Source organism: Marmota flaviventris, chromosome 13 (genome assembly GCF_047511675.1).
Source record: "Marmota flaviventris isolate mMarFla1 chromosome 13, mMarFla1.hap1, whole genome shotgun sequence".
NCBI classification, from domain to species: Eukaryota; Metazoa; Chordata; class Mammalia; order Rodentia; family Sciuridae; genus Marmota; species Marmota flaviventris.
The window spans coordinates 42,587,446-42,614,540 of record NC_092510.1 but is presented as its reverse complement, the minus strand read 5'-3'; the positions used below and the strand labels follow the sequence as shown (position 1 = coordinate 42,614,540).

Genomic DNA, 27,095 nt, shown 5'->3' with positions numbered 1-27,095 from the left:
CAAATTCTTTAAATAAATAAAAGTCTGAAAATAAAAAAGTAAAAAATGATAAGACCGGGAAAATGAAAATCAACACAAAATATTATTTAGATAGTGAAAAAAGGAAGAGAAAAAAATCAGTGATCTTATAAATATACTGTAAATTATTCATATTTCAACATGAACTAGTGACCATTTTCCCAAGTTTTCTATATTTCTCAGGCAAGTGTAAAATCGTTCAGATTAAATTCCAAATGATCAATAGTTAAAGGTATTATGGCAGGAAAAATAAATGTATATATTTAATGTCTTTTATCAGCTTATTCAGATTAGACACTATTTTTGTTTATCTCCACATTAGTACTCTCCTATAAGGCACTTCAGAGTTTTATCATACATATATCTGGTATATGACATAATAACAATTAGGAGCAATCACAAATCACCTCAAAGCAACTGTGCTCAAAACCTAAACATTCACACACGTGATGGCAGGTATTATACACACAGGAGAAAACACCACAAACTAAGAAATGTAGGAAGCCAAGGAGGGCAGAGATGTGAGTTAAAGGGAATATCTAGGGAAACCCCATATAAATTAGCTGTGGTTGCTGCTGATGGCAGTAACCATAGTGGTATCGTCACTTTTATTGAGAATACATGCAATGGAAAATCTTCACAGTATGATAAATGTAATACATGTAAAATATGGTGGCTAATATCACTTTGATATTTCAAGAAATCAATTCATTTGTTGGACTTCCCTATATAGGGTTTTACTGAAGAGCAATCACTTTGCATCATAGGCTGAGCATATCCAATAAGCTACTAAACATTAGGTTTTCTACCTAGCTCCATTAATTATTTGAAACTACTGACAGATGTTTTCAATATCACAAAATCTATGTTCCATATCAACTCAAAAAACCCACTGTGGTTAACAAATAGGAAACTGGGTCATATACCTAAATGAAGTATTGCTTTCGGTCCAGTAAAACAGCACTTCACACTACGCACTATGTTCCATGGGTGTGTCTACTGCCAAGATTGACTATTCCTACTTTTTTGATAATGTGGATTAACACATTTTTCAAAGCACTGAATCTCTAGTATTACTTAAACATTGTGTGAAGGCACCCATAATAAGTTAAACATAGTAAGTTACACACATTTTAAATAGCAACATAACACACATAAACACATGCTCACACGTGTTAATACTTACCATTACCACGAGAGGCACTATTGTACTCTTTATTCTAATTTACTTCCTATTTATAAAATATGGACCCTGACCACTAAACTAAATTGAAAAATAATACTGTGAAAACCACTGCTCTACACTAAAGGGTAAAATAGCAACACCTGAGTTTTAAATCAGCTATTGGCTAGTTCTCTGCCTCAGGTTTCTCTCTTATAAATTATGAAAGTTTGACTCCATGTTGTTAAGGTTCTCCACTCACTACCACTCTAAAATAACAGAAAATAAATGTTAGGGGGAACAAAAGAAAGAGTCAGAAAATAAGCATTAGAAGTGTGGGCAAAGATTATAAATTACAGTGTTATTTTGTTAATAGCAAGAATGTAGAAACAAGCTACAGGTCCAAATGCAGGGAGATTAGATACATGCAGGCATTAAAAAATATCTTGTAAAAAATCCATTTAATTACATGAAAAATACACTCACAGAACTGGTCATTGAATTGTTAATAAAGGATGGCCCCAATTTTGGAAAGGTATATAATGAATATATATGTAAAGGATATATATAAAATGATAAGACTGGTTATCTCTGGGAAGTGAGGTTATGGGTGATTTGGGATTCCTTCATTATTCTTTTCCTTATTTTACAAATGTTCTCCAAAGCTCAAATATTACTTTTACAATCTGAAAGAAAAACAATGAGCAATATTGAAGAGAAAAATTTAAAATAAATCTGAAAAACATAAGAGTTAAAAGGTAGCCTAAGGATCTGAGCAACATAGCACACACCCTATTCAATGGGTTTTTAAATGGCTAGATGCCCATAGAAGACCTAAACTTTTGAAATGGCCCTAGCCACAAAAAGGGAATGGAAAATACAGCTCACAAGGACAATCAAGTTGCACAAACAGGACATGCTCTGCTTTATGTACTATACAGAATAAAACTACATATATAAAATGAAGTACAATATAAGCATCTAAATAAAAAATGTATATCAGATATTTGACAAATCCTGAAATGAAACTGGTAATAAATGAAAGTGTTAGAAATCAAGTTATTGAAATGATTAAAATATGGAAATGAATGCAGAGGACTTGACCAACACTGAAATAGATTAGTGTACAGAGTCTAAGAAGCTCTACACTGACTTCAGAAATATTCTCAAATACAATATATACATCTTCCTACATTTGTAATACATACCAAAAATTTAAAATCACCTTGCCTCAAATTTTCAGTAAGATATTAAGCAAACTTATAATAAATAAATAAGTTTTAAAACTTCCCTTGAAGATATCATGGTAATTGATCCATTTTAATTGAGTAAATACGACAAGCAAGATGAAGTAGCAGTGGTGGTCATTACCTCCGGGATGCTTTTCTTACTTTCCTCCTCCTCTGCAGCCATGCTTTCACCTCAGGGGTGGATTCTGGAGTGGGCTTTGTATGATCAATGGTGTATATATCCTTTCCTTGTTTCCAAAGCTGATATCTGTCTGGCTGAAATTTCCTCACAAAGATATCCATAGAAATTTTCACCATGTCTTTCCTGCAAGTGCACTAAAATACAAGCAAATGATTTAAATAAATTTGCAATGAAATAAAATCATATTTATATTTATATTTGCAATAAACATAAAATCACATGCAGCCAGCCCTTTAATGTACCATATATGAATATGTGAATATTTAGTCACTACATAGGTAGAATGCTTTACATTTTCAAACATTCAGTGAGTGATACACCCAATTTCTTCAGAACACAGGTGAGGACATATATATTGACATTTATGAACAGGAAAATAAGATGTGAAAATACTTTGTACAATTCATAGGGAACTTTATACCAGGTAAAACTCAAAGTGCACACACTTGAAAGCTTGCCTACAGCAGAAGGATTAGCCTCCCATGAAAAGGATGCATCAATGAACTGAATGCTGGGAGTTCTGTAAGTCTGAAAACATGATGTTGTGGGTAGGCAGTGTTCTCAGAGTCCCCCAAGGGCCCATATGTTTAAGGGCTGGTCTCCAGGGTAGTACTGTGGCAGGTGACAAAATGTTCAGGAGAGGGAGTTCCTCAGGTCACTGAGAGAATGAGATATTTCCTGTGTTAAGTTGATATTCATGAGTATATAATCACACCATATAAAACAAGTTCCCTTGTTCTTTTGAAAGTCTTGTTAGAAAAAAAAAAAAAAGCAGGCCCAGTCCTATCTACCATCTTTCTTTCTCCTCTTGTTGGAGGTGTGACTGTTTGCTCCTACTTGTGCTCCTGCCATAATATGTCACCAAAGGCCAAACAAATGGGGTCTGATTATCTTGAATTTTGAAATGCTACAACTTTTTGTAAGTTAGTTCTCTCTGATATTTCACTGTAGTACAATAAAAGTGACTAACAAACCAGGGCTGTCAGCAAACATAAAGTTTGATTAGAATAATTTAAACAATTAAGATGAGATCAATTTTCTAAGATGGACTTTAATTATATTCCGATTTAAACAAATAAACTCTCATGCTGTAAACAAACTTAGGAACAAATAAAGTCTCTTGATATCACATCAAATATAATATCAACCAATGAAAAGCAGAGAATTAGATGGAAGTTCAAAGAAAAGAAAATTTTGAATTCATTACAGCCTTGATATTCATGAGTACATAATCACACCATATAAAACAAGTTTCCTATAAAGACTTCACACAAGTTTTATTATACTGAGGCCAGCACTCTAAGCATTAGGGCTTAGAGTTATGTTTTGCCTTATCACTGAAATGGTAGTAAATAGTTTCCAAGATTTAACTGCTATACCTTGACAAATCTTCACACATCTGGTGACTAAATGCTAGCCTTGACAAGATTCTCCATATACTAGTGATAAAATTATCGCTTCTATGCAAACTAATTTTAAAACCTAATTAATTTCAAGCCTCAAATTTTCCTTCATGGAGTATAATATTAATGGACAAACTTTTTCTAAATATATAAAACATAGGAAACATAGATCCATCCAAGCACCTCAGCACAAACCAGAAACAGCAATGTGGCCAGCCAGGAAACATCTGTGCAGGACCTTTCTGTCTGTACATGAATTTCCAAGAAGATTGATAAGGGTCTAGATAATTGCATACTGGCAACATATCTAAAATTAACTTTGTCAACTGCAAACACATGTTTATTCTATCACTATCGATTTGTTGCTACCATGATTCTCCCCTATCCTACATTCATTCATTCCACTCTCCTATATGCCTAGTCAACATTTGCTCATTCCTCCTTGCTCCGTCACCCACAAAAATTCACGTCACTTCCTCTGAAATGCCTACTGCATCAATTCCTACTGCCAGCATACTTCCAACTTCGCTGTCAGACCTTGAATCCTAGAGTAAGCAAAACAAAGCTAACTTATTTCCCTGCCTATAGATTCTTCTAGCATTAACCCATCTTTATAATGATTTCTTTAAGATCCCTCAAACAGACTGTGATCTTTCATTATTCAGTTTAATACAATACATTCACCCTTCTTTGCCTTTAGAATAAAGTCTGAACTTTTGAGTGTTGGATTCAATGCCTCCAAGATATGACTTTATCAGTGAGATCTTCAGGTTTCTCTCCCAGTGCAAGGCAACATGAATACTCCTCTACAACTAAGGTCACTGGAGCCCAAAGGTACCCAATGCTTCCTTTCCTCAACTCTTCTTCTACCACAACAGTTTCCTGCTCACCAATCATCAGCCAAGAAAAATTTACCTTAACACTGAATGCAAATTGTACCAATTGTTCAGAATCTAATACTATTCACCTACAACACTAATTTACATTATTAACTGCATATAGTGAAAGTTCTAGGGTATCATCCCTTCGGAATGTGGAAAATGAGGATCCTGAAAATTTTAAAGGTATTTTGGTTAAAGATGCAATCTTTCAACTAAAGGGGGAAAAATGAAAGCATGTCTCATCAACAGAATCTTTATTTCCTTACAATGTTACAAATTTTGCTTCAGGAGGAAACATAAAATACTGGAAAACAGTGATGCTCCCTCTTTTAATGAGCTAATTTAGGCCTGAGAATGACTACAGTGCTAGCATCCCGAGGGGAAGTGGGCCAGTAAAGTGCAGAACAATATTTCTGAGGAAAAGGGCTTAAGAAAAAATAAACAAAGCAAAACCTAGAGCTTGATGGTCATCTCATTTGATCGGATGGTACTATGAAACCTAATTTGTGTACATCTGGCTCCCAGACTTTGAATAAGCTTCAGAACTCTTTAGAAACCAATGGATTTCACATCCATGGATTGCCTACTACTAACAAGGATTTAGAGAACTGTATACCAACAGAAATGCTGCCATTCTGGAATCAAAGGCACTAAGTCAGCACAACAAAAAAGGAATCCAATGGTAGAGTAGCAAGTGCAGAGGACTGAGCCATATGACACCATCAGGCTGCTATGGCATAAGATCATTCCTTCAAAATTATGTTTATTATGATTATTGTGCATTGAAAGATAAGAAAAATAAGTCTTCATTTTGCTGAGGAACATAAGGCTCATGATATAACACAGTATGGTTCTTAAAAGATGGAGCTCAACCCACAGCTTTAACACTAAACAATGAATTTAAGAACTTTTAACCCCTTGTAAGTACCCCCATCAGAAAAAAAATTAGAATCCACTCTTATGGAGTTAACATAAAGACTAATTTTTTTGCAGTTTAAAAACATGACTACAAATTCTATTTAAGTGACTATTCCTAAAAAATAGAATATGCCTTACACAAATTGATTTATACTGCTATGAGCACAAAATCACAGAGGTACCTAGAGTTATGTTTTGCCTTATTGAGAAAGTTGATGGAGATTAGAATCTGGCTGCCATATATAAACAATTGTTCTTGAGAGGCAAGGCATATAAAAAAAATCAAACACATATTCTGAACTTGTGTGGGAATGACATAAAACAAGAGAAAGAGTCATTGTGTTAAGGTGAGATAATTCTGGTGGTCTTCAAGTTCTGGTGGATAAAGTGCTTCAACTACACTAGACTCCTTGGCTTCCCATTTCAAATGAACAACTGAAAGGCAGGACAAGGGAGGTATTAATGGAGGGGAAAGGAGCATAACTAAATATGTGTTATCCAGGCATCAAACGTAAGACCCTGTAATGTATAGTAAAGAAAGGAGCAAAGGCTTAACTCATGCTATTTCTTTAACCATTATTAAAAAAAAAAAACTCATAATAGAAGAGATTAGTGTTACCTGGCTATTTGTATATAGATTCAGAAGACACGAGAAAATATCCACTTGAATTTCAAAACTGGAGAATAATTTGCAGTACATAAGGGTGGGAAGTGTTTCTTTTCTTGTTTAAAAACAAAATTTCAATGAATTTCAACAATGAATATATCAAAATAAAGAAAACATTATGCCTAAAATTTAAAATTCTGAAAAGTCAGGTTATTAACTTCCCATCAGTTATGAAAAGTGCCCAATCTATAGGATAGATTAGATTTATTGAAAACAACAACTGTAGAGAAGGGTCCTGGTTAGATATTGATGGCTAACTCTTCTTTTAAAGATTTTTAAATGTCAAAATAAAGAACATATTATTGTCTTCTGCTGATGGATGAATAGTTTCTATGTCCACGCCTACCCTTTCCTATCCTATCCTTTTAAACCTAGGACACTAAACTTTATAATAAACCACTTTAATTAGTTAACCAAAAGGACTCATACTTTGAACCAAAGAAAATCAAGCAAAATATTTACTCTGTTTCCATATGAAACTCAAATCAATAATTCAAAAAGAAAAGGTTGGTTTGAAATATCCTATATTTTAAAATCAAATTCTAACCTCCGAACCCCTAAAATTATTGTTCTTGAAGGCCATCTACTAATTATCTTCAAATGCAATTGCTACATTAGATACATACTGTAGTAGGATAAAAATCTGTTCTCTTGTCTAACCAACACAGCAAGACTGCCTAACAGCACCAAATAAATAAGCTATGAAAATAGGGTACTGTGTAAAAAAAATTGTAAAATACAACATATTCAATAAAATTGCCTTCATTGGCTTTGGGAACCACACAGTTTATTTAAGTTGCCCTCTGAAGAGTATTTCATATTTCTCATATTAAGAACGAACAGAAGGACTAGGATTGTAGCTCAGTGGCTGAGCGCTTGCCTAGCACATGTGAGGCACTGGGTTCGATCCTTAGTACCACATAAAACAAGCAAATAAAATAAAGGCATTCTGTTTGTCTACAATTTAAAAAATTTAAAAAATAACAAATAGAAAGGAGATATTTTCTATTTCCTAGATTTCTAAAAACTTTCTTTTGTTAAGATACAAACACTCAGAGCATATTGCCACAGGAGTAATTATTCATAATTCATAATAACCATTGATTATTTTAACATTAAATAATAAAAGAACATTGCTAAGTGTTAGGCATAGTAATCTCTTATTACCAGGAAGATGACTACCTGTGATAATTAATTAGAGCCAAATGAGTAACTAGGTTTAGTTATACATGATCATAGAATGTATTGACATATCATACATACACCCCTTTTCTTTTTTTTTTTTTTGTACCAGGGATTGAACTTACGAACTCTTCACAATCACATAGATAATTTACTACTAATTCACTACTGTGAATTATTTCAGATACTCTGTAATATATGACCTTCCCTTACCACTGTTTTTTAAACCATCAAATTACATATGGTGTTTCTTATTGAGAATTGTATTATAAATATCTAAAGAAAAAGAGGCCCTTAAAAATATTTGTTTGTATATATAACCTTTCTAAAATATATGGGAGGGAATACAGGCTCAGAGAATTTATATTGAATTACAAAATAACATACCCAATAAGTAATACCCTTTGCAGATTCAAATCTAGAACTCATAAACTCTTACCCAACCCAGTAGAAATTTCAAACATGTTCAATACATGTTCAATACATTTAAAATTCTCACTAATTTAAATATGGACCACACTTTTTCATATTAAACTTCCTTATCTATGATCCACAACCAAATTAAAATCAAGTTAATAACTAATGCCTGAGATTATTTTTTATTTTTATGCATACTATCATGGTTGTTGATAGAACTTACCAAGTCCAACTAACAATTTTCCAAAATAGCTTTTGTCCTCTCCTACTTCTAATACATTCGGATTAATTTCTTCCAAGTATTTTCAGTCTTCACATTGCCAGGACATGTCTTTCTTACAAAATAATACAATTATAAAGCAATTTAAGGTATGGGACTAGAAATTCAATCTTTCTGACCCATGAGAACGCTATTCGAACAGCCAAAAACTATTTAAAAATGGGAAATGGATTCAAATAGTTGGCTCCAGAGGTTTCCAAAATATTTCATAGAAATTATTTTGAATTTCTGTTTCTCAATACTTAACTGAATATCTGATAGAGAGGCTGAGGAAAATCAGAGTTACCAATATTAAACAATCCATTCCTACTGTGCCATGTAAAACAGCATGAAACTGAACTCTTATTATTCAGGGGCAGATGAAGTTATTTTGTGCTACATTCATGCACTCTATCTCACAACTCATACCAATGATAAACTTAGGCAGGATCAATTAAAAATAGAGCTCTGCACTCTCTTAAGGACCTATAAAATATTTTTTTTTTCGTGAGGGTCTATAATATCACATAAGAGAGAAGCAGGCATGAAATGGAAATAAACAACAATTACTTCTAACATTTTTTACCAAGATGCTCAGATATATTAACTTCCATGGTGGAGTTTTTGCTAATATTTCTTTCAATTCCTCTCTTTTAAAGTGCTGAGGACTGTACCCCAGGCCACTGACATGCTGGACAAGCACTCTGCCCCTGAGTACATTTCTAGTCCCAATGGACAAAATTAGAGGATCATCCCACACCCAGTCTGAACCTAACGAAGTAATTCACTTGAATCATCATACTTGATGGATGAGATACTGAGGCACAAAACTGCTAAGTAACATTTGGTATAGCTTAAAGTTGGTAAATGGGAAAAAAATTTTCAAGTAATGCAAGATTTGGTATATGACACACCAGCCTCTCAGATTTTCAATTTCCCATTCACTTAGAAAAGAGATTGAGTAATCAAAGAGCCAGAATACAGAACTAGACAGATTTCACAATAGGAATGCTTGCTGCATTAAATACCATTGGACTGATGATGTTGGTGATGCTCAGCTTTTTCCACTAGTGCAAGAATGGGATGCAGACAGAATCCCTTACCCTCCTCCATCATTTTTCATAGCTCAAATTCTAGTATAAATACAGAAAAAAAGTTAATAAAGAAAAACATTTTAAAAGGAAGAAGGGGGTATGGGTCACAGTAAACAAGGGTGGGGGGGAATTAATAAAAATTAATGCCACCCAGCCATGAGGCATTTCCCAGAAGAGAAGTTCTAGATAGTATAAATTAAGGGTGCTCTTCTTCAGGAGGAAAAAATAGATTTTGAATAAATTCTAGGTTTCCTTAAAAGCAAAAAAATAGGAAAAGAAAAACTTAAATTATCACTATTTGCAGAAGACATGATTCTATACCTAGAAGACCCAAAAGGGTCTACAAAGAAACTACTAGAACTAATAAATGAATTCAGCAAAGTGACAGGATATAAAATCAACACGCATAAATCAAAGGCATTCCTGTATATCAGCGACAAAACTTCTGAAATGGAAATGAGGAAAAACACCCCATTCACAATAACCTCAAAAAAAAAAAAAATACTTGGGAATCAACCTAACAAAAGAGGTGAAAGATTTATACAATGAAAACTACAGAACCCTAAAGAGAGAAATAGAAGAAGATCTTAGAAGATGGAAAAATATACCCTGTTCATGGACAGGCAGAACTAACATCATCAAAATGGCGATATTACCAAAAGTTCTCTGTAGGTTTAATGCAATGCCAATCAAAATCCCAATGGCATTTCTTGTAGAAATAGATAAAGCAATCATGAAATTCATATGGAAAAATAAAAGACCCAGAATAGCAGGAAGTGTGAATCAGGAGGTATAGCAATACCAGATTTCAAACTATACTACAGAGCAATAGTAACAAAAACAGCATGGTACTGGTACCAAAACAGGCGGGTGGACCAATGGTACAGAATAGAGGACACAGAGACTAATCCACGAAGTTACAACTATCTTATATTTGATAAAGGGGCTAAAAGCATGCAATGGAGGAAGGATAGCATCTTCAACAAATGGTGCGGGGAAAACTGGAAATCCATATGCAACAAAATGAAATTGAATCCCCTTCTCTCGCCATGCACAAAAGTTAACTCAAAATGGATCAAGGAGCTTGATATCAAATCAGAGACTCTGGTCTGATAGAAGAAAAAGTTGGCTCCGATATACATATTGTGGGGTCGGGCTCCAAATTCCTTAATTGGACACTCATAGCACAAGAGTTAATAACAAGAATCAACAAATGGGACTTACTTAAACTAAAAAGTTTTTTCTCAGCAAGAGAAACAATAAGAGGGGTAAATAGGGAGCCTACATCCTGGGAACAAATTTTTACTCCTCACACTTCAGATAGAGCCCTAATATCCAGAGTATACAAAGAACTCAAAAAATTAAACAATAAGATAACAAATAACCCAATCAACAAATGGGCCAAGGACCTGAACAGACACTTCATTTCTCAGAGGAAGGCATACAATCAATCAACAAGTACATGAAAAAATGTTCACCATCTCTAGCAGTCAGAGAAATGCAAATCAAAACCACCCTAAGATACCATCTCACTCCAGTAAGATTGGCAGCCATTATGAAGTCAAACAACAAGTGCTGGTGAGGATGTGGGGAAAAGGGTACACTTGTACATTGCTGGTGGGGCTGCAAATTGGTGTGGCCAATTTGGAAAGCAGTATGGAGATTCCTTGGAAAGCTGGGAATGGAACCACCATTTGACCCAGCTATTGCCCTTCTCGGACTATTCCCTGAAGACCTTAAAAGAGCGTACTATAGGGATACTGCTACAATGATGTTCATAGCAGCACAATTCACAATAGCTAGACTGTGGAACCAACCTAGATGCCCTTCAATACATGAATGGATTAAAAAAAATGTGGCACTTATACACAATGGAGGATTATTCTGCACTAAAAAATGACAAAATCATGGAATTTGCAGGGAAATGGATAGCACTAGAGCAGATTATGCTAAGTGAAGCTAGCCAATCCCTAAAAAACAAATGCCAAATGTCATCTTTGATATAAGGAGAGCAACTAAGAACAGAATAGAGAGGAAGAGCATGAGAAGAAGATCACCATTAAACAAGGTCGAGAGAGGGGAGGGAAAGAGAGAGCGAAGGGAAATTGCATGGTAAAGGAAGGAGACCCTCATTGTTATACAAAATTACATAAGAGGAAGTGAGGGGAAAGGGGAAAAAAAAACAAGAGAGAAATGAATCACAGTAGATGGGGTAGAGAGAGAAGATGGGAGGGGAGGGGAGGGGGGATAGTAGAGGATAGGAAGGGCAGCAGAATACAATAGTATTCACATGGCAGTATGTAAAAAAGTGGATGTGTAACTGATGTGAATCTGCAATATGTATACGGGGTAAAAATGGGAGTTCATAATCTGCTTGAATCAAATGTATGAAATATGATATGTCAAGAGCTTTGTAATGTTTTGAACAACTAATAACAATAAAAAATTCTAGGTTTCCATATTTATAAATCCTATATGCCATACTGAATTTTTGAAAGTGAGTCTCAGGAAAAATTGAAACCTTGATTTATTTTAGCAGCCAATCATAAATACTATCTGCAATCCATGCATTTAGATCATGTCACATTCTCCCTGAAAACTCTCTGGAACTGCTTCAAACACCAGAAATGGCATAATATTTTGGCTAGACCAAAAAATTAATGATTTTAAGAAGAAGTACAATAGTCTTTTTACTGTTGACAATATGAAAACACTACATAAGAAACAATATGAAAATTTAACACAAAATAAGAAAAGATACACACCTTCTTGGAAATAAAAAAAATTTAATTATGTTACAGCCATACTTTTCAGTTAAACTTCCTTAGAAAAATCAAGCAATCATAGTATAAGAAAATAATTCACCACCTCAGATTCACTTCATTTAGCAATCTCTGGTTTCCTACTCAACGTGAGGCTATGTCTAACACTGCTACTATGTTTCTCTGTTATTTATTTCATGAAATTAAGTGCAGAAGTAGTAGATATATTCAACACAAATCAGAGGAATAACAAAGAGAAGCAAGAAAACACAAAAGATTTAATTGTTCCTATAATTTCTCTTTAGCAAAACTTAAAATAGCATCAATCAGAAAAAAAGCATGGGGAAATATTTCTTGAAAGAAGATTCATTATTATTCCGAAATATCAAGATGGAAAAAATAAAATTTAAATCAGTTTAAATTCAACAGGTAACCAACAAAAATAACTTCCATGATTATCACCATTATTTCGGACTCACAAACAGCAAACTAAATATACATTGAACCAGTGTGGAACAAATTAAGAAAAAAAATCATGCCAACAATTTAGCAACACATATCAAAATGTTTAAAATACATAATAAAGTGGTTAAATGTAAGTAATCTATGACGATTAAGAGCAAATCATTTTTTTCGGAGATAAATTTTAATTAATTAATACACCAACGTAACATTAAGAATATACTACTCAGCCTTTGTTTATCAAAGATCTGAAGTATACAAAAAAAATAATTTCTTGTCCTCCTTTAAGAAAGTCATGGTATAGCTACAAAAAAAATTGATTTTATGGAAGTATATTTTATGAGATGTTAATGTATTACTATAAGGTAGAGAAAACGGGTTATATAAATGTACATACATATGTGAGAGATTCATTCACTCATTTCCTTAGATTTAGTTTTTTAGGGAGATGGGGTTACACAAGAAAGGAAGGTTTATCCAAAGCTGAGAAGGGCAATAGGAAATAGTTTGGGGTAATAGACCAGACATGGAATGAAAATATGGCCCAAAATGGCTCCTCCACACATAGATTCCCCTGCCTTAAGTGACACAAAGTTTCTCTCTCACTTTTGGTCTCTTAGCTCACAATAAAATTATCTTGGTTTATTCTTTTCCTTCAGATGACCTTTCATAATGTGTAATCATTTGGGGTGTATTTTTAGATTTCCAGCATTAGAAGCTATAGTCTTTAAGATAGGGTTCATGTCTGTTTTACCACTGTCAAAACATATAAAATGTGATCCATAACTATTAGCTGAATGAAGGCTAAAACATTAGATTATTGCCAGGGTGTAAGAAATAGGACAAAAATAAAATCTAATGCTAACTCATCATATTTTCACTATTTAATGATATGCATCATTTCTATTTATATAAGTTACATTAAAAATTAAATAACCAGACCATTTTACAGAATCTTTCATTAGGAGACTTGTGTTTTATTAGCAAATATTGATATTCTGCTTTAAATAATATTCAGAATGTCATAAATATTAGGGAACTATTTTTGGCCAGCAAATAATATAAACTAAAATTCAGATTAGAAAATCTATATCCATTCTCTAATAAATTGGTTAATTCAAATGAAATCCAGAATGGTCACTGTTGTAATGAACCATTAACAAGTTCTGTCAAGAGAACTCCTTTACTCCCTGAAGGACTAAGACACCACAGATAAAATCCAGAAAGTGATTTGGTGAGATCACAATTATTTTTACTCTACATAAACTCATTAATCAATCCTAATGTAAAAAACGGGCTTCACACTGAAATACAATTTTAATGACCCATATTTCCTTTTATTCTCATGCATTTGTAATATTTTTAAATGCTAACTGGAATAATTCCAAAAAAACAATAATGACTAGCTCGTATCAGCCCCATGTTCTGATAGACGGTAAAAAACACTTTAAAACAATTTACCCATATGAACTTCTAGTGTGCTCTCCACCAAAAAAAGAAAAGCTCATGTTTCTACAATTTATTCAATAATCACAGTAAAGATTATTCATCTAGAAGTATAATAAGAAAATCACTGCATGGCTATAGTTTCACTTATTTCTTTAGATGTGGCTATCTATTAAAATCCATCAATTGTCATCAAATTTAAAAAAACAAATGGAATGTGCTGCTTTAACCACTTAACAAATACAAGTTGCAGCAGCTATCCATTAAATGACAATATAGAAATCTTCCTCCTGAGATGGAAGAGGCTGGAATACAGAAGAGAGTAAGATAGAACACTCTGAATGACAGTTAGTGCAGCCATTTGCCAATTAGATTTTCGATCCTCAGCACCACATACAAAGAAAGATGTTGCTTCCACCGAAAACTAAAAAATAAATTTAAAAAAGGTGCCGGGGGGGGGGGGGGGGGGGGGGCTTCCTTGCACATGTGAGACACTGGGTTCAATCCTAAGCACCACATAAAAATCAATTAATTAAATAAAATTATTGTGCCCATCTACAACTAAAAATATTTTTTTAAAAAATGGGTATTGGGATCATAATCAGAATAAGTTATACTCTATGAATGCATGTCAAAAATACACTCTACTGCCATATCTATTTTTAAAAAAAAGATGAAAATAACTTTAAAAAGACACCAGAAATAGAAATGGGTGTTGTATTTTTCTGTATTTATTAAAATTAGTATATGGTATTTGTCCTTTATTCCATTAATATGTGGTATTAACCTGATAGTCTTAAACCAGACTTATTTATTATAGTTATTTTTATTCGTCAACATGACAGAAACTTAAGGTACCCAGACATTTGGTGAAACATTATTCTAAATGTGTCTGCAACAGTGTTTCTAAGTATGTGAATAATTCCAATAACACATGAATCAGTACAATAAATAATGCCTACTCACACTGGGGAGTTGAAGGTCTGAATAAAACAGAAATTCTAACTCTCCTTGGAGTAAACCCTCACATCTGCCTTCATAAGGCAGAACATCAGTTTATTCCTACCTTCAAACTCCAACTGAAACAGGTTCTTCTTGGATATGAAACATACCAACATACCAATATTGTAAGTTGAAATGCTTTTAATGCACCTAACTTACTTGTGTTAATTCAGATTTGCATCACTGTGTCAAAATAGCTGACAAAAACAACTTAAAGGGGAAAAACATATTTTGGCTCACTTTTCACAGGTTTTGGGCTATATATGTTTGGCCCTATCACTTTGGGCCTGTAATCAAGTAAAATATGGCTAGCAACATGTGGTGGAGCAAAGCGGAAAGAAAAAGAAAAAAGGAAAAAGAAAAGGAGGGGTCATGTTTCCCACATACACTTCAAAGGCATTTCCCCAATGATATAAATTCTTCCAACTAGGCCCTACCTCCTAAAGGTTCCTTTGCCTTCTAAGAGTGCCACGGCCTGAGGCAACCAACCCTACAACACATGGGCATAGAGGAAGCATTTAATATCTAAACCATAACACTACTGAACATCATAGCTTAGCCACATAGTACACTATAAAATATTGGATGTTTACCCTTGTGATCACATGGCAGACTGGGAGCTATGAATCATCATAGCTGTCAAGCATCCTGAAAGAGTACCTTACTGCATATCACTAGGTCAAGAAAAGATCAAATTTTAAAATTCCAAGTATGTTTGTTACAGAATGCTTATTTTTGTATCATTGAAAAGTCAAAAGAATCTTAAATAGAACCACCTTAAGTAGGGGAACAAACACACAAACTCTTGGTTCTGTTTCTCTAGAGAAACCAAACTAACAAACTTGTTAGTGAGAAAAAAAAGACTCATCACTGCAACTACCAACCCAAATGTTTAATAAACACTTATTCCATGAAATAGGATGAGAATAAGAAAATATACCATTACATATATTCTCATTACTTTTGACACTAAGGAAGCACTTTTCTACTACTTATTATTTTGTTTAAAAGGGACATGTATAGACTTACTAAGTGCTGAGCACTATCTTAGGCACATTATATTTAATAACTCAATCCTTGGAGGCTGGTATAATTATTATCCCCTTATAAAAAATGAGAAATGAAAACCACATAAAAAAGTTAATTAGCTTGCCCAAGAATCATGGTGGATTTAAAATTCAAAGCCAGGAAGTATATTTCCAACAATTCTTTATTGGCTTAAATTTTAAGTCACCTATATTTTTAAAAAGTCCATAAAAAGGTACTAAAGGTATTTTGTAAAATATTTAATGGTCTGAGATATCACATTTTAGCTAGGCAACTCTCACATATGTATAGTAAATTATAGAAAATAACAGAACTTGATTCTTGTTGTAGATTTCTTCTTTTATTAGAAATTGGATAATGACATGCTAAAAAGAAATAAATTTTTCACATTACTAATTGATTTTGTATGTTATAAACAAAATGCCCACAGGAATAGCTGAAGTGAGAACAACAAAAAAAAAAAACTAAGTAAATAACCAAAGTAATAGTTAAAACTGATGTCTTTTTTTCATTAATGTTAGGAAAAAAGAAATGTGCCTTATTTATGAAATCTATCACGTTGACTATAAAAGATTTACTACGTAAAAATGTAAACACCGAAAACATTTATAGTACTTCTTCTTCCTATAATAAAATCAAGTCAATTAAAAATATCATAGTTCATACTTTGTTTATAAAAGAAAAAAATAAAGTTTTGCATTCACATGGCCTCATATGATTATCTCAGAAGCCAAAAGTCTCATTTATCCTTAACTCATCTGAACATTAATGGATTACCTGCAAAAAGGTCAGTTTGCTTTTGTGAAGATCACAAAACAAAATGAGTTACCTACAAATCATATTCAAATACTTGAATGCTTACTAGTTATAGCAGTACTGAAGGGAGTTGATGCTATAATGTATGCCGTGAGCTGAAGCAAATTCAGCTTAAAGTACTAAGTAGAAGATCTATATAGATATAGCAACATATGCCTAATCATATTGACTCCTCATGCTTCTTGCACTCAATCAATTAATTCAGCTTCAACAAAATCATACCCAATGGAGTCACTTGGTGTTCCTCATGTATCCCACCATGACTCCAAACATTCCTTGTACCTCTCACATTATACATGACAGAGTAAACATTACCAAACATACCCTACACAATAGCTGAATTACAAATGAAACCAGAAAGCCAGTAGGCATTCCTGTAGTCTTTGATTAATGCATACACACAATCCAGAGTACACAGAAACTGCACAGACACCATGCTCCTAACATCATGGGCTAGAAGGAAAACAGCTTTAAATGATGGCAATTTTTATTTTTATAAAGAGGAAGCAATAACATGGAAAAATAAGTATAGTGATGAACAAAGTTCAGAAAAATAACATAATCCAATACAATCAAAGAGGTTACCAGGGCCAGCCATGGTGACACATGCCTATTATTTCAGTTGTACAGGAGGCTAAGACAGGAGGATCGCAAGTTCAAAGTCAGCCTCAGCAACTTATTAAGACCCTAAGAAACTTGGTAAAACCTGTCCCCAAATAAAAAATAAAAAAGGCTGCGGATGTGGCTCAGTGGCTAAACACCCCCTGGTACAAAAAGGAAAACAAAAAAAAGTTACTGGGTTTTAACTTTGTTTTGTTTGAGATATGCAAGAACCTTAACTTGCACATCAAACTTACCTAACTGAATTTTGATAACAAGTATTACTATTACAAATAATTTCCAATTCAATTCCATCATACTTTTAAGACATCATAAGAAAAGACAATTCATGCCTTTCCAAGAAATTAAACTGTCTATATTCTCTAATGAGAAATAATTACAATGGAATTTTCTATACAAACAAAAAATTTATGAGCTCCCTCCCAATGGTTGATTAAAACACTACAATCTCTGACAGAAACTGGGTGGGTAATTTTCAGTAGCCTCCCCTAGCAAATCAGTAATGACAAGTCCAAAGTACTCCATGGGCAATCTCAAACAACCTGCATCATGAATCTACCTACAGGGTCTTCCATTCATCACCTCATGTTTAATGCTGCACATGCATAGTAACTGTAGCAGGACTGAACCATATAATTACCTCAAGGTAACTGTAAAAACTTCCCTTGCTATGTGATAACTAATAACCACTAGAAATATTTAACTTTCATAATAAAAAACAATAATAAGGAAATAAAAAATTTACATACTGCCTTTCATAAATGTTTCAATGTTTGAAAAACCACAATTCAGATATAAACAAACCTATTATACCTAGCAATTCAGAGACAAAAGTGAAAAAGTGTTTAAATGTCAGCAAAAAATATTTAAATGTTAGAGGAAAACAGTAGATTGGTGAATGCACTAGAATTCAATGAGATTCCTTTTTCCCTTCATTTGAATGTCTCAGATATGTGGAACAAGTAAATGAATTGGTGATAATCATCAGGGCTGCAGCAGTTCTGCCCTGGGCACGGAGGAAAAGGGGGTTTGGATTCAATCCAGCTAACATGGGAAAGTTCTTAACCACTCAGGGACTAGATGACCTCTCAGATTACTGATTAGAAGATTTACTTTTTTTTTAATATCTAAGAACACTTACTGCATGTCATAACTTTTTATATGAATTACACAGGTTTTTCTACAGCAGAAGAAGCCCCCACAATATTTTATGCTACAGTCACAGTTGCTGTCAATTTTGTAGTAAGGATAGTGTAAGGTCAAGCTTTTATTTCACTTCAAAGGGCTTTAGATAAGAACATCTCTGATGATGAATTGGGTTGACAGGCATTTCCTTTTCATTACCACTGAAACATATATATCTATCAGGTTGTTTGGTGTAAGCAATGTATGAGTGCAATCATAATTCATGTGAGTAAAAGAAACTAGAAGTAAACAGAATTAGCATGCTGTGGCTATTACAATTCACATACACATCTTATCTCATGTACTGTAAAATGAATTCATAAATTGAAAGAAACCTAGGAAATAACTGTTCATACAAACATCATCAGTAAATGTGACCAGTGTGAAAACCCACTAAGAGGACTTCCCATTAGTTCAGAGTAAAGCTGTGACTGCTGGCTATCAGGTAGCACTATGCTGAGACAACCACAGGCAGGACCTGGTCAGTACATGTAAAAACTAAAAGGGAGGTAAACACAGAAGTTTTTCTAAACAGCCTCTAATAGGCACCATAGTCTAAAAATCAGAATAAAATCACATGGTTGCCAAGGAACACCAACACTGTAACAGACAAGGGGAAGCAACCTCTTATCCTCTGTCTATGGACAAACAAGGAGGAATAATTCAGAGTTGAAAAGTGGGACCATCTAAAGTAGTTTTAAAAATTTTTTAAACTATGAAGAAAACACTGGGCTCTTTAGCTCACTCCTCACTTTTTTTATTGTTTTGTTTTTAAACAGTGTTAAGGATAGAACTAAAATCAAACTAAGTCACTAGTTCACTGCATTGTTGATTATCTCTGAAAAAGGAATAGAAAGTATGGCAATAACTCTAAATTTTTTTTTCTATGCTCTAAGCTTTAAAACAGAAGCACAAAGCAAGTCAAGATTTCCTTATAGGACCCTATAAAAACTTCTAATAACCTGATTATCTACTCTTTACTAATATCATCAAATTACAAGTGGAAGAAGGTACAATGCATTTTTAACTTTATAACTAAATTATTTAAAAAATAAATATTCCTTACTCAGAACTATGATACTCTTTGTCTTTGGGTGCTGTCATGGTAATTAAGTGACTTCTACCGAAAACATTCTATTGTGTTCTTATAATTACTAGTTATTTGACAAGATTATTAAGTTAAGTAAAATACAAAATTATATATCCAATAGCTAGTTAGAAAAGAAACTTTCTCTGCAATGAAAAGAGAATCAACAAGTAATACTGTGTGTGTGTGTGTGTGTGTGTGTGTGTGTGTGTAAAATAGCAAGGTAGCTATATAACACCTTACTATAGCAAAGTCCAAATTGTAGTGACTAATGTTTAAATGTCTACAATAGATCTCATTATTTGATAGGGCAATATACTAAGAGTTCAAAAAATTTCATTGCCTAACATCTCTGTGTTACTTGAATGAGGATTCTGCAGAATTCTGATAATACTTTTTATTATTGCCGCCATAAATTCAAAGCATACGTACTCTAATTTTGTGGATTTTGCTACTGAAGAATTTGAGATTCAAAAGGACAAGGAAGTTTGTACTAGGTCATCTAGCCAATAAGGAACAGAGGCAGTATTCCGACATAGTTGACTCCAAACCTGAATAAAAATCACCATAGCACCCCTCCTCACCGGCTGTCTGTCATGGCTCCATCAAAAATATGAATAACCAAAACCATTCCTGGCTCCACTTGCACAAAAACAGCTGTGTAACCAACAGATAACAACCATCATATTGTAGCATGAAAATCTGTGAGAATAAAAGCCAATTAAAGAGATAGACACTACTGAGAGTATCAATAGCCCAAGATAAGTTTCTACATGTAGAAAAATGGAATAGTGCAGCCCTCAGAGAAACAGCTGCCTCCAAATGTTTTTGATAGTATTAAAATCATGACTACAACTGTTCTGGCTACCACAACTATTGCAGCTGTCATTAATGAAGAGAAAACAAACTTTCTCTAACATCTTGATAGTTTTGACCAGCTTTGTAAGTGGCCAAAATGCAAGCTTCTTTTACCTAAAAAGGAACAAGATCCCATTAGATAAGTTTCAAATGAAGAATGGGAGGCAAACAGATGAGGTGGCATTTGATCCCTTACATAAACAGTAAAGTTTCAGGAATGTCAAGACACAACTTTCAATCATACAGCTAGTCATCTTGTTTTAAAAAAATAAATAAATAAATGGCAGATTTGGGATACAATATTTACAAAAGAATAAAGATTTATGGGGCTGGGGATGTGGCTCAAGCGGTAGCGCGCTCGCCTGGCATGCATGCAGCCCAGGTTCGATCCTCAGCACCACATACAAACAAAAAGATGTGTCCACCGAAAACTAAAAAATAAATATTAAAATTCTCTCTCTCTCTCTCTCTCTCTCTAAAAAAAAAAAAGATTTATGACAGAAGTAAATACCAAAAGTGACAATCAGCAGCACATTGCAGAATATAATCTTCCTAAGCAGCTAAGTAACAGGGAGCATATTTGTACATGTGTAGGGCATTACAAATGAAAGAACTTAATCCAGGGGCATTATATTCTACCTCTAGATGATGCTATTGGAAAAATATCACATATAGGGGGTCATGCTTCACCCTTACCAGCCCCACTGTGAAATGGATCAGCAATGGGTATCTTGTTTTTCATAATCAATGTAAGAATGCAACATGTGTGGGCTATGAGGGACAGTGAAACCAAACCTGAGATGCCAGAAAAGTCGCAACACTAAAGACACTACGACCGACAATTACAGTGCTCTGGCAGAGTTCTCAGGTCAAATGAAGACATGACTTGGTAAAGGAAAGAAACATAACTCTCCTACCCACAAATGAGAAGTAGGCTATTGGTTCTTCTCCTAAGCTGTGTAGACAACAACTGAACACATGAGGTCCTGAGCCCTCGGAGAGGGAGATGGCAATCTTTCTTCAAAATTCCAGATAGGATATCATAGGCACTGCAGTCCATATGATCTCTGTCACAACTACTCAAATCAGCCATGTAGTACATCAGTTCAAAATGACACACAATTTTGTATTCCCATACAAAATTATATGTAAGTACAGGCAGGGGATATAGTTTGGCAACCCTAGACTTAGAAATATAGTTTCAAGAAGCAGATGATCCCTTATATAGACAGGAAAGGTTGAACAGATACGAGTCATCAGCACCCACAATAACATTTCTGAAAATAAGGGTGAGGCAGAAGTCGGCACCCAGATATACCTCTAACCCTAGCTATAGTAATCTGGCTATAATGTGCCCTTTTATTTACATTATAAAGACTGAGAATAATTTTATACTAAACAAACTGTCACTGTATTCCACCAGAGGTTAATGACTTGCTCTGGAAATTAAAGTTAATATGTCAAATTATGAGCTACTTTGATACACAGAGTATTTTTCCAAAAAAAAAAAAAGTTAATTGACATGCAGCCAAAAAGACAGATGTGGAAAGAAATCAAAAGATTACACAACTATTTTATAAAACAAGAAAGTAGGGACTGGGGTTGTGGCTCAGTGGTAAAGTGCTTGCCTAACATGCGCTAGGCACTGGGTTAGATCCTCAGAACCACATAAATATAAAATAAAGATATTGTGTCTACCTAAAACTTAAGAATAAATACTTTTAAAAAAATAAAAAGAAAGCAGAAAATTGGAGAGAAAAAAAATCAACTGCTTAACTTTAAAACCCATTAAGCCATTAAAAGAAGGCAGTCACATAATCCTGTCCAGGACACACACTTTATAAGGCTGTACTTCATAAGTAAATTTCATGCAAAAGTGCCAGAAAAATAACAAATGGTTATGTAAATCTGTTTCAATCACATCCCTACTGGGCTCCTGAAGAAGGATGAACCTCCACACCCAGCTCCGAGGGCCCAAGTCACAATCCTGAAACCCTGCAAGAAAAAGAAATGACAAACCATCTCCTCTTACAGATGAAAAACAAAATTCAATTGACACATATATTATGCATGGAGCCTTTCATCTTTCTGTGGTTTATCCTACCTAGATAACTAATCAATATTACTTTTGTGTCATATCATACCCCCAAAATTTACACTCCTAAAACTCTCTGTCCACTCCTCAAGCCCACTGTAAAGAATTTTGGTTAAATACAGAGGTTTCCAGATACAATGTCTAGGACTGAAGTCCAGAGGCTTCTACTCTCCAGTTTCTGGCACCACAACCTTCAAACTCCCAGTGAATTCACCAGAATCCAGGAAACCCAGAGGTCAAAGAGATCTAGCACTAAGTACATCATTGTTCACCCTGGCAAACTCTTGCAGCAGTTTTCTGGTGTCTCTGTAGGTACCAGACTCTGAACCAAAAAAATTAGGACTGGAATTCGGCCTTCAATTCCCAAGTTGCCATACTCTATCCCTGACCAAATTAACACAAAACTGAACTGAACAAAAATTTTCCAAAATTGAAAAGTTTTAAAAAAAAAAAAAAGCCTAAGAAATAGGCAGAGGGGTATAGAGTTTGACAACTCAGAGATTCTGATTTAAATACCTGAGACGAGATATTGCACTGGACCCCTTCAACTGGTTTATATACTTAAATTACTCAGAATGCTAAATAATGTAAGTGAGAAGATTTTAACTTTGTCAATTTTATGATCTGATGAAACTTATGAACCAAACCTTTAAAAAATACACATTATGAACAAATATAACATTAAAAACAAACACAATTTGAAGCCATTTATTGGAACAAGTACTAAATAGAGATTAGAATGATGCCCAGAGAAGAGAAGGAAAAAAAAGTCATATTACACAGGGAAGACAGCACACAGCTTCAACTAGACAACAGAAGATATTCAGGATCATAAACAGAAAATGAATGGAAGGCAGGAAGGACAAGACAGTCCACTGGGAAAGGGTACTTCCTGGCCAGCTTGACAGGAATACAGAAGGAGATGAGATATTTAAGAATGTTGAGAAAGAAAAGAAAGCACAGACGACCAGTTGCTGCAGCAAGCAAAGTTTGCTGACTCCTCCCAGCAGCTCTCCTGAAACCCGATAGATGTTGAAAATAATAGGTTTGAGATAGGGACTTTAGTACAAAAAAACTACTACAAAAAATGGTTACATTGAATAGTGTCCTATTAGGAAAATAAGTAGGCATGCTATTGCTCATAACTAACTGTATGCTAGCACTATCAAAGGTCACATCTAGGAACACCAAGAAAACCTCAGCAGGAATGTGCGAAATGCTTCTATAACACAGTACATCAAGACTTTTATTAGAAACAAAATGTTACTCCCTTAAATACACATAATTTTAATAAAAGTGAGCCATCAAAATCAATTCTGCATTTCATACTCTAAATAAAACAAAGCTTTACAGTCTTGGCAGCTTAAAACTGTCTCTAGAGCAATTTGAGAAACAGAGATTGATAAGATTATTATTTGTAAGTATTAAATATTTCTCTTGAAAATGAATGCAAACAACCAAGTTAATTCACACCATAGGTCAAAGCTCAATAAATCATGCTTAAAATCTCTTTACTTTAATCTTCATAAATAAAGCAAGGAGAGCCTCCACTCCATCATAGATCCAAACTGCTGAATAAGCAGGTGATTAAACAGACTATTATATGTCATCAGCTCAATTGAGTGAAAACAGTCTAGCTGTCTTTTTTTAGTGAAAGGACAATGTTTGATGCTTTTTATAATAAATATCCATTCATAACTTGTGCTGAAATGAGCAAAAAAGATCTGTTACCAATTCCAGCTATTTTACAGAGAAAACTTGGCAAGGAATTGTCTAACATCTACAATAGAAAAGTATCAATTAATCATAAAAATGGCTCAGATAATGTGTTACATTTAGTCATATTCATCCTGCTGCCTTAATCTATATTTGAAATGACATCCCATAAAAATCAAAGTACTAGTCATCTAAAGAAGCAAAATCTTTAAAACCATATATTGGACCACTCCTCCAATTGTGAAGTAATGTCAAAAAGAACAAAGGGTGTCATGAAGAAAATAATCACTTCTTGGGAAAACCACAACATTTAACATGTTTTCCTATTTATCTTTCTAAGTGCACTTTGTTACTGGAACAAATAGTAACCATGAGGTTTCTGTTAAAATACACTATAAACAATTTCAATCATCCCCAAGTATTTGCCTAAAAACCTTGAAATGGTTTCATATATTCTCCTGTGGAATGATGCCATGATTTATTTATTTATGTAACTAATCAATAAATAATATTACAAGTTGGTGTTGCTGGGACTTTATACCTAATTCACATACAAAGTGAAAACTGCACAATATTTTATCTTATACTTGTAAATGAATTGACTTCCTTTGTGTGACACGTTTGGATGTATGCACTAGGTGAATGATGGTCAAATCTCCAATGGTTAAAAGTGTTTTCCAAAGTAATTTCTAAATTTGTGCCTATGGATTGCCATTCTCTTATGGTGAGCCTATAAATAACACAGAACTTAACACTCAGCTTAAATCGTCCACCATAAATAAGTCTTAAGTCTCCACCATAAATATACACTCTATCTAATGTGGTTCCCAAGTCTATCTTCTGTTTCTTAGAAAGCAGATTCCTGATGAGAAATGAAATGCAATCAGTAATGTCACTAATCTTAAAGGCAATATCAATATCCTCATGAGCATCCAAAGAAGAAATGTATATTGCATTTATGAGTCCAGAAGACATGGTTAATTATAGGGTTTTAATTTATAGCTCAAAAGAATATGGATGTCCAGGAAGTTTCAAATATGAATCCTGATGGGCCTGGTGGAGATCCCCTGTAATCCCAGTTAATCAAGAGGCTGAGACAGAAAGATCACCAAGTTCATGGCCAACTTGGAGAGATCCTATCTCAAAATAAGAAGCAAAAAGTGGAGGAGCAGACCTGGGTTCAATCCATAGTACCTGCCCTCAAAAGAGGAAGGGAGAAAATTTTTTTAAGAAAATGAATACTTTCAGATAGAATAAGACAGACAAACCCAGAACCACCTGACAGAAAATGGAATATTCATGACAAACAACATTTTGAGAGAATTAAGCATCAAAGGCTTTCCCTGGTCCTTTGGCCAATTAATTTAGGGATTTAACATATATCTCAAAAATCCAGAAAGAACAGCAAGAATTTATCAGACTCTGCTCCTTTTTTTCTTTCCACCATTTAAAAAAAGAGAGAGAAAAGGGAAATGTCACATAACTACTACTACTTCCCTTTCTACAAGGTCTCTTTCATGTGTAAGCATACTTTGTGCCATGGTTATCACTCACATATATCAAATATCTACTCTAAGAAATGGCTATATCTATGCCAAGGGGTTAGCTAGAGCTAATGAAATATAACATAGAAATTTCATAGAGGCGTTTACTATACCACTATTCATATTAACATTAAATGATTTTTGTAAGTCAGAAAACTTAAATGTTGCATAATATAGTTTTTAGTAATTCATAAGATTAAAAATTCAAAACACTGGCATGATAATTAGTAACAGCTTGGTTTAACTTAAATTTAGATTTAAGTTTACAAATCTGAATTCTGACTCAAGTTTATAACAGACACTATAGCATCTCTCCTAGAATAAATAGGAAATAAAGTAACATTTTGAAGAATAAAGATGAGTAAAAATATTGTTTAAATAAGGGCAAGATATAGACAAACAAGCCAATAAAAAAGAAATGAAGACTCACATATAAAAGTAAATTCAATAGTACACCACTGGATTTCGGTTCAAAATATATATATCACAATCTCCTAGAAGTTTGGGGAAAAAAATCAAGAACAGTCCATATATCCAGAAATTCTGGCTTACACAAGATGGAGCTTTCACACTGACTAAAAACTCTTTAGTTGATTCTAATACACAGCCATATTAGAAAAATGGATTAGAGATAAGTTGGTTTAAAATGTTATGAAACTATTTCAATTAACCAGTGAGAAAACAAAGTCATGGAAAATAATTAAGTTCAGTCTCTGCCTCATGCCATATAAGAAAGTCAGTACTAGATAGTGTAAAAAATTATAACATTAATAAATGAAAACTGAAATGACTGTTACTAAACAATGGTGGTATGGAAAGCCTTTCAAAGTATAAACCAAATACTGAACATATGTATGTGGTTAAAAACAAAAATAAACACTGGTGTGACTATCCTTAACTAAATGAGTAGCTCTTGTGTAGCAAGAAAGCCTTAACATTTCCATGAGAAAATTGAATAACAGGGAAAAGAGGAGACTTTTTTATTATATAAAAAGAAATATTAAATCTCTCATTAATAAAAG

The 27,095-nt window shown here is 33.8% G+C and overlaps 1 protein-coding gene across 8 annotated transcripts in view; it reads right to left on the bottom strand.

The window, feature by feature from the left end:
- Kdm4c (lysine demethylase 4C) overlaps nucleotides 1–27,095 on the bottom strand; it is a 394,812-nt gene that overhangs the window by 169,960 nt on the left and 197,757 nt on the right. For 6 of the 8 annotated variants that reach the window (XR_011704102.1, XM_027943079.3, XM_071600633.1 and 3 more), the window contains exon 9: nucleotides 2,552–2,745. Coding sequence is in view for 7 of the 8 variants with exons in the window: in XM_027943079.3 (XP_027798880.2) it covers nucleotides 2,552–2,745 (194 nt within the window). In the remaining variant the exon portion in view is untranslated. Of the gene's footprint in view, nucleotides 1–1,710; nucleotides 1,867–2,551; nucleotides 2,746–6,432; nucleotides 6,506–27,095 lie in introns of those variants that run through there. The other 2 variants (XM_071600635.1, XM_071600636.1) reach the window with 2 other exon arrangements.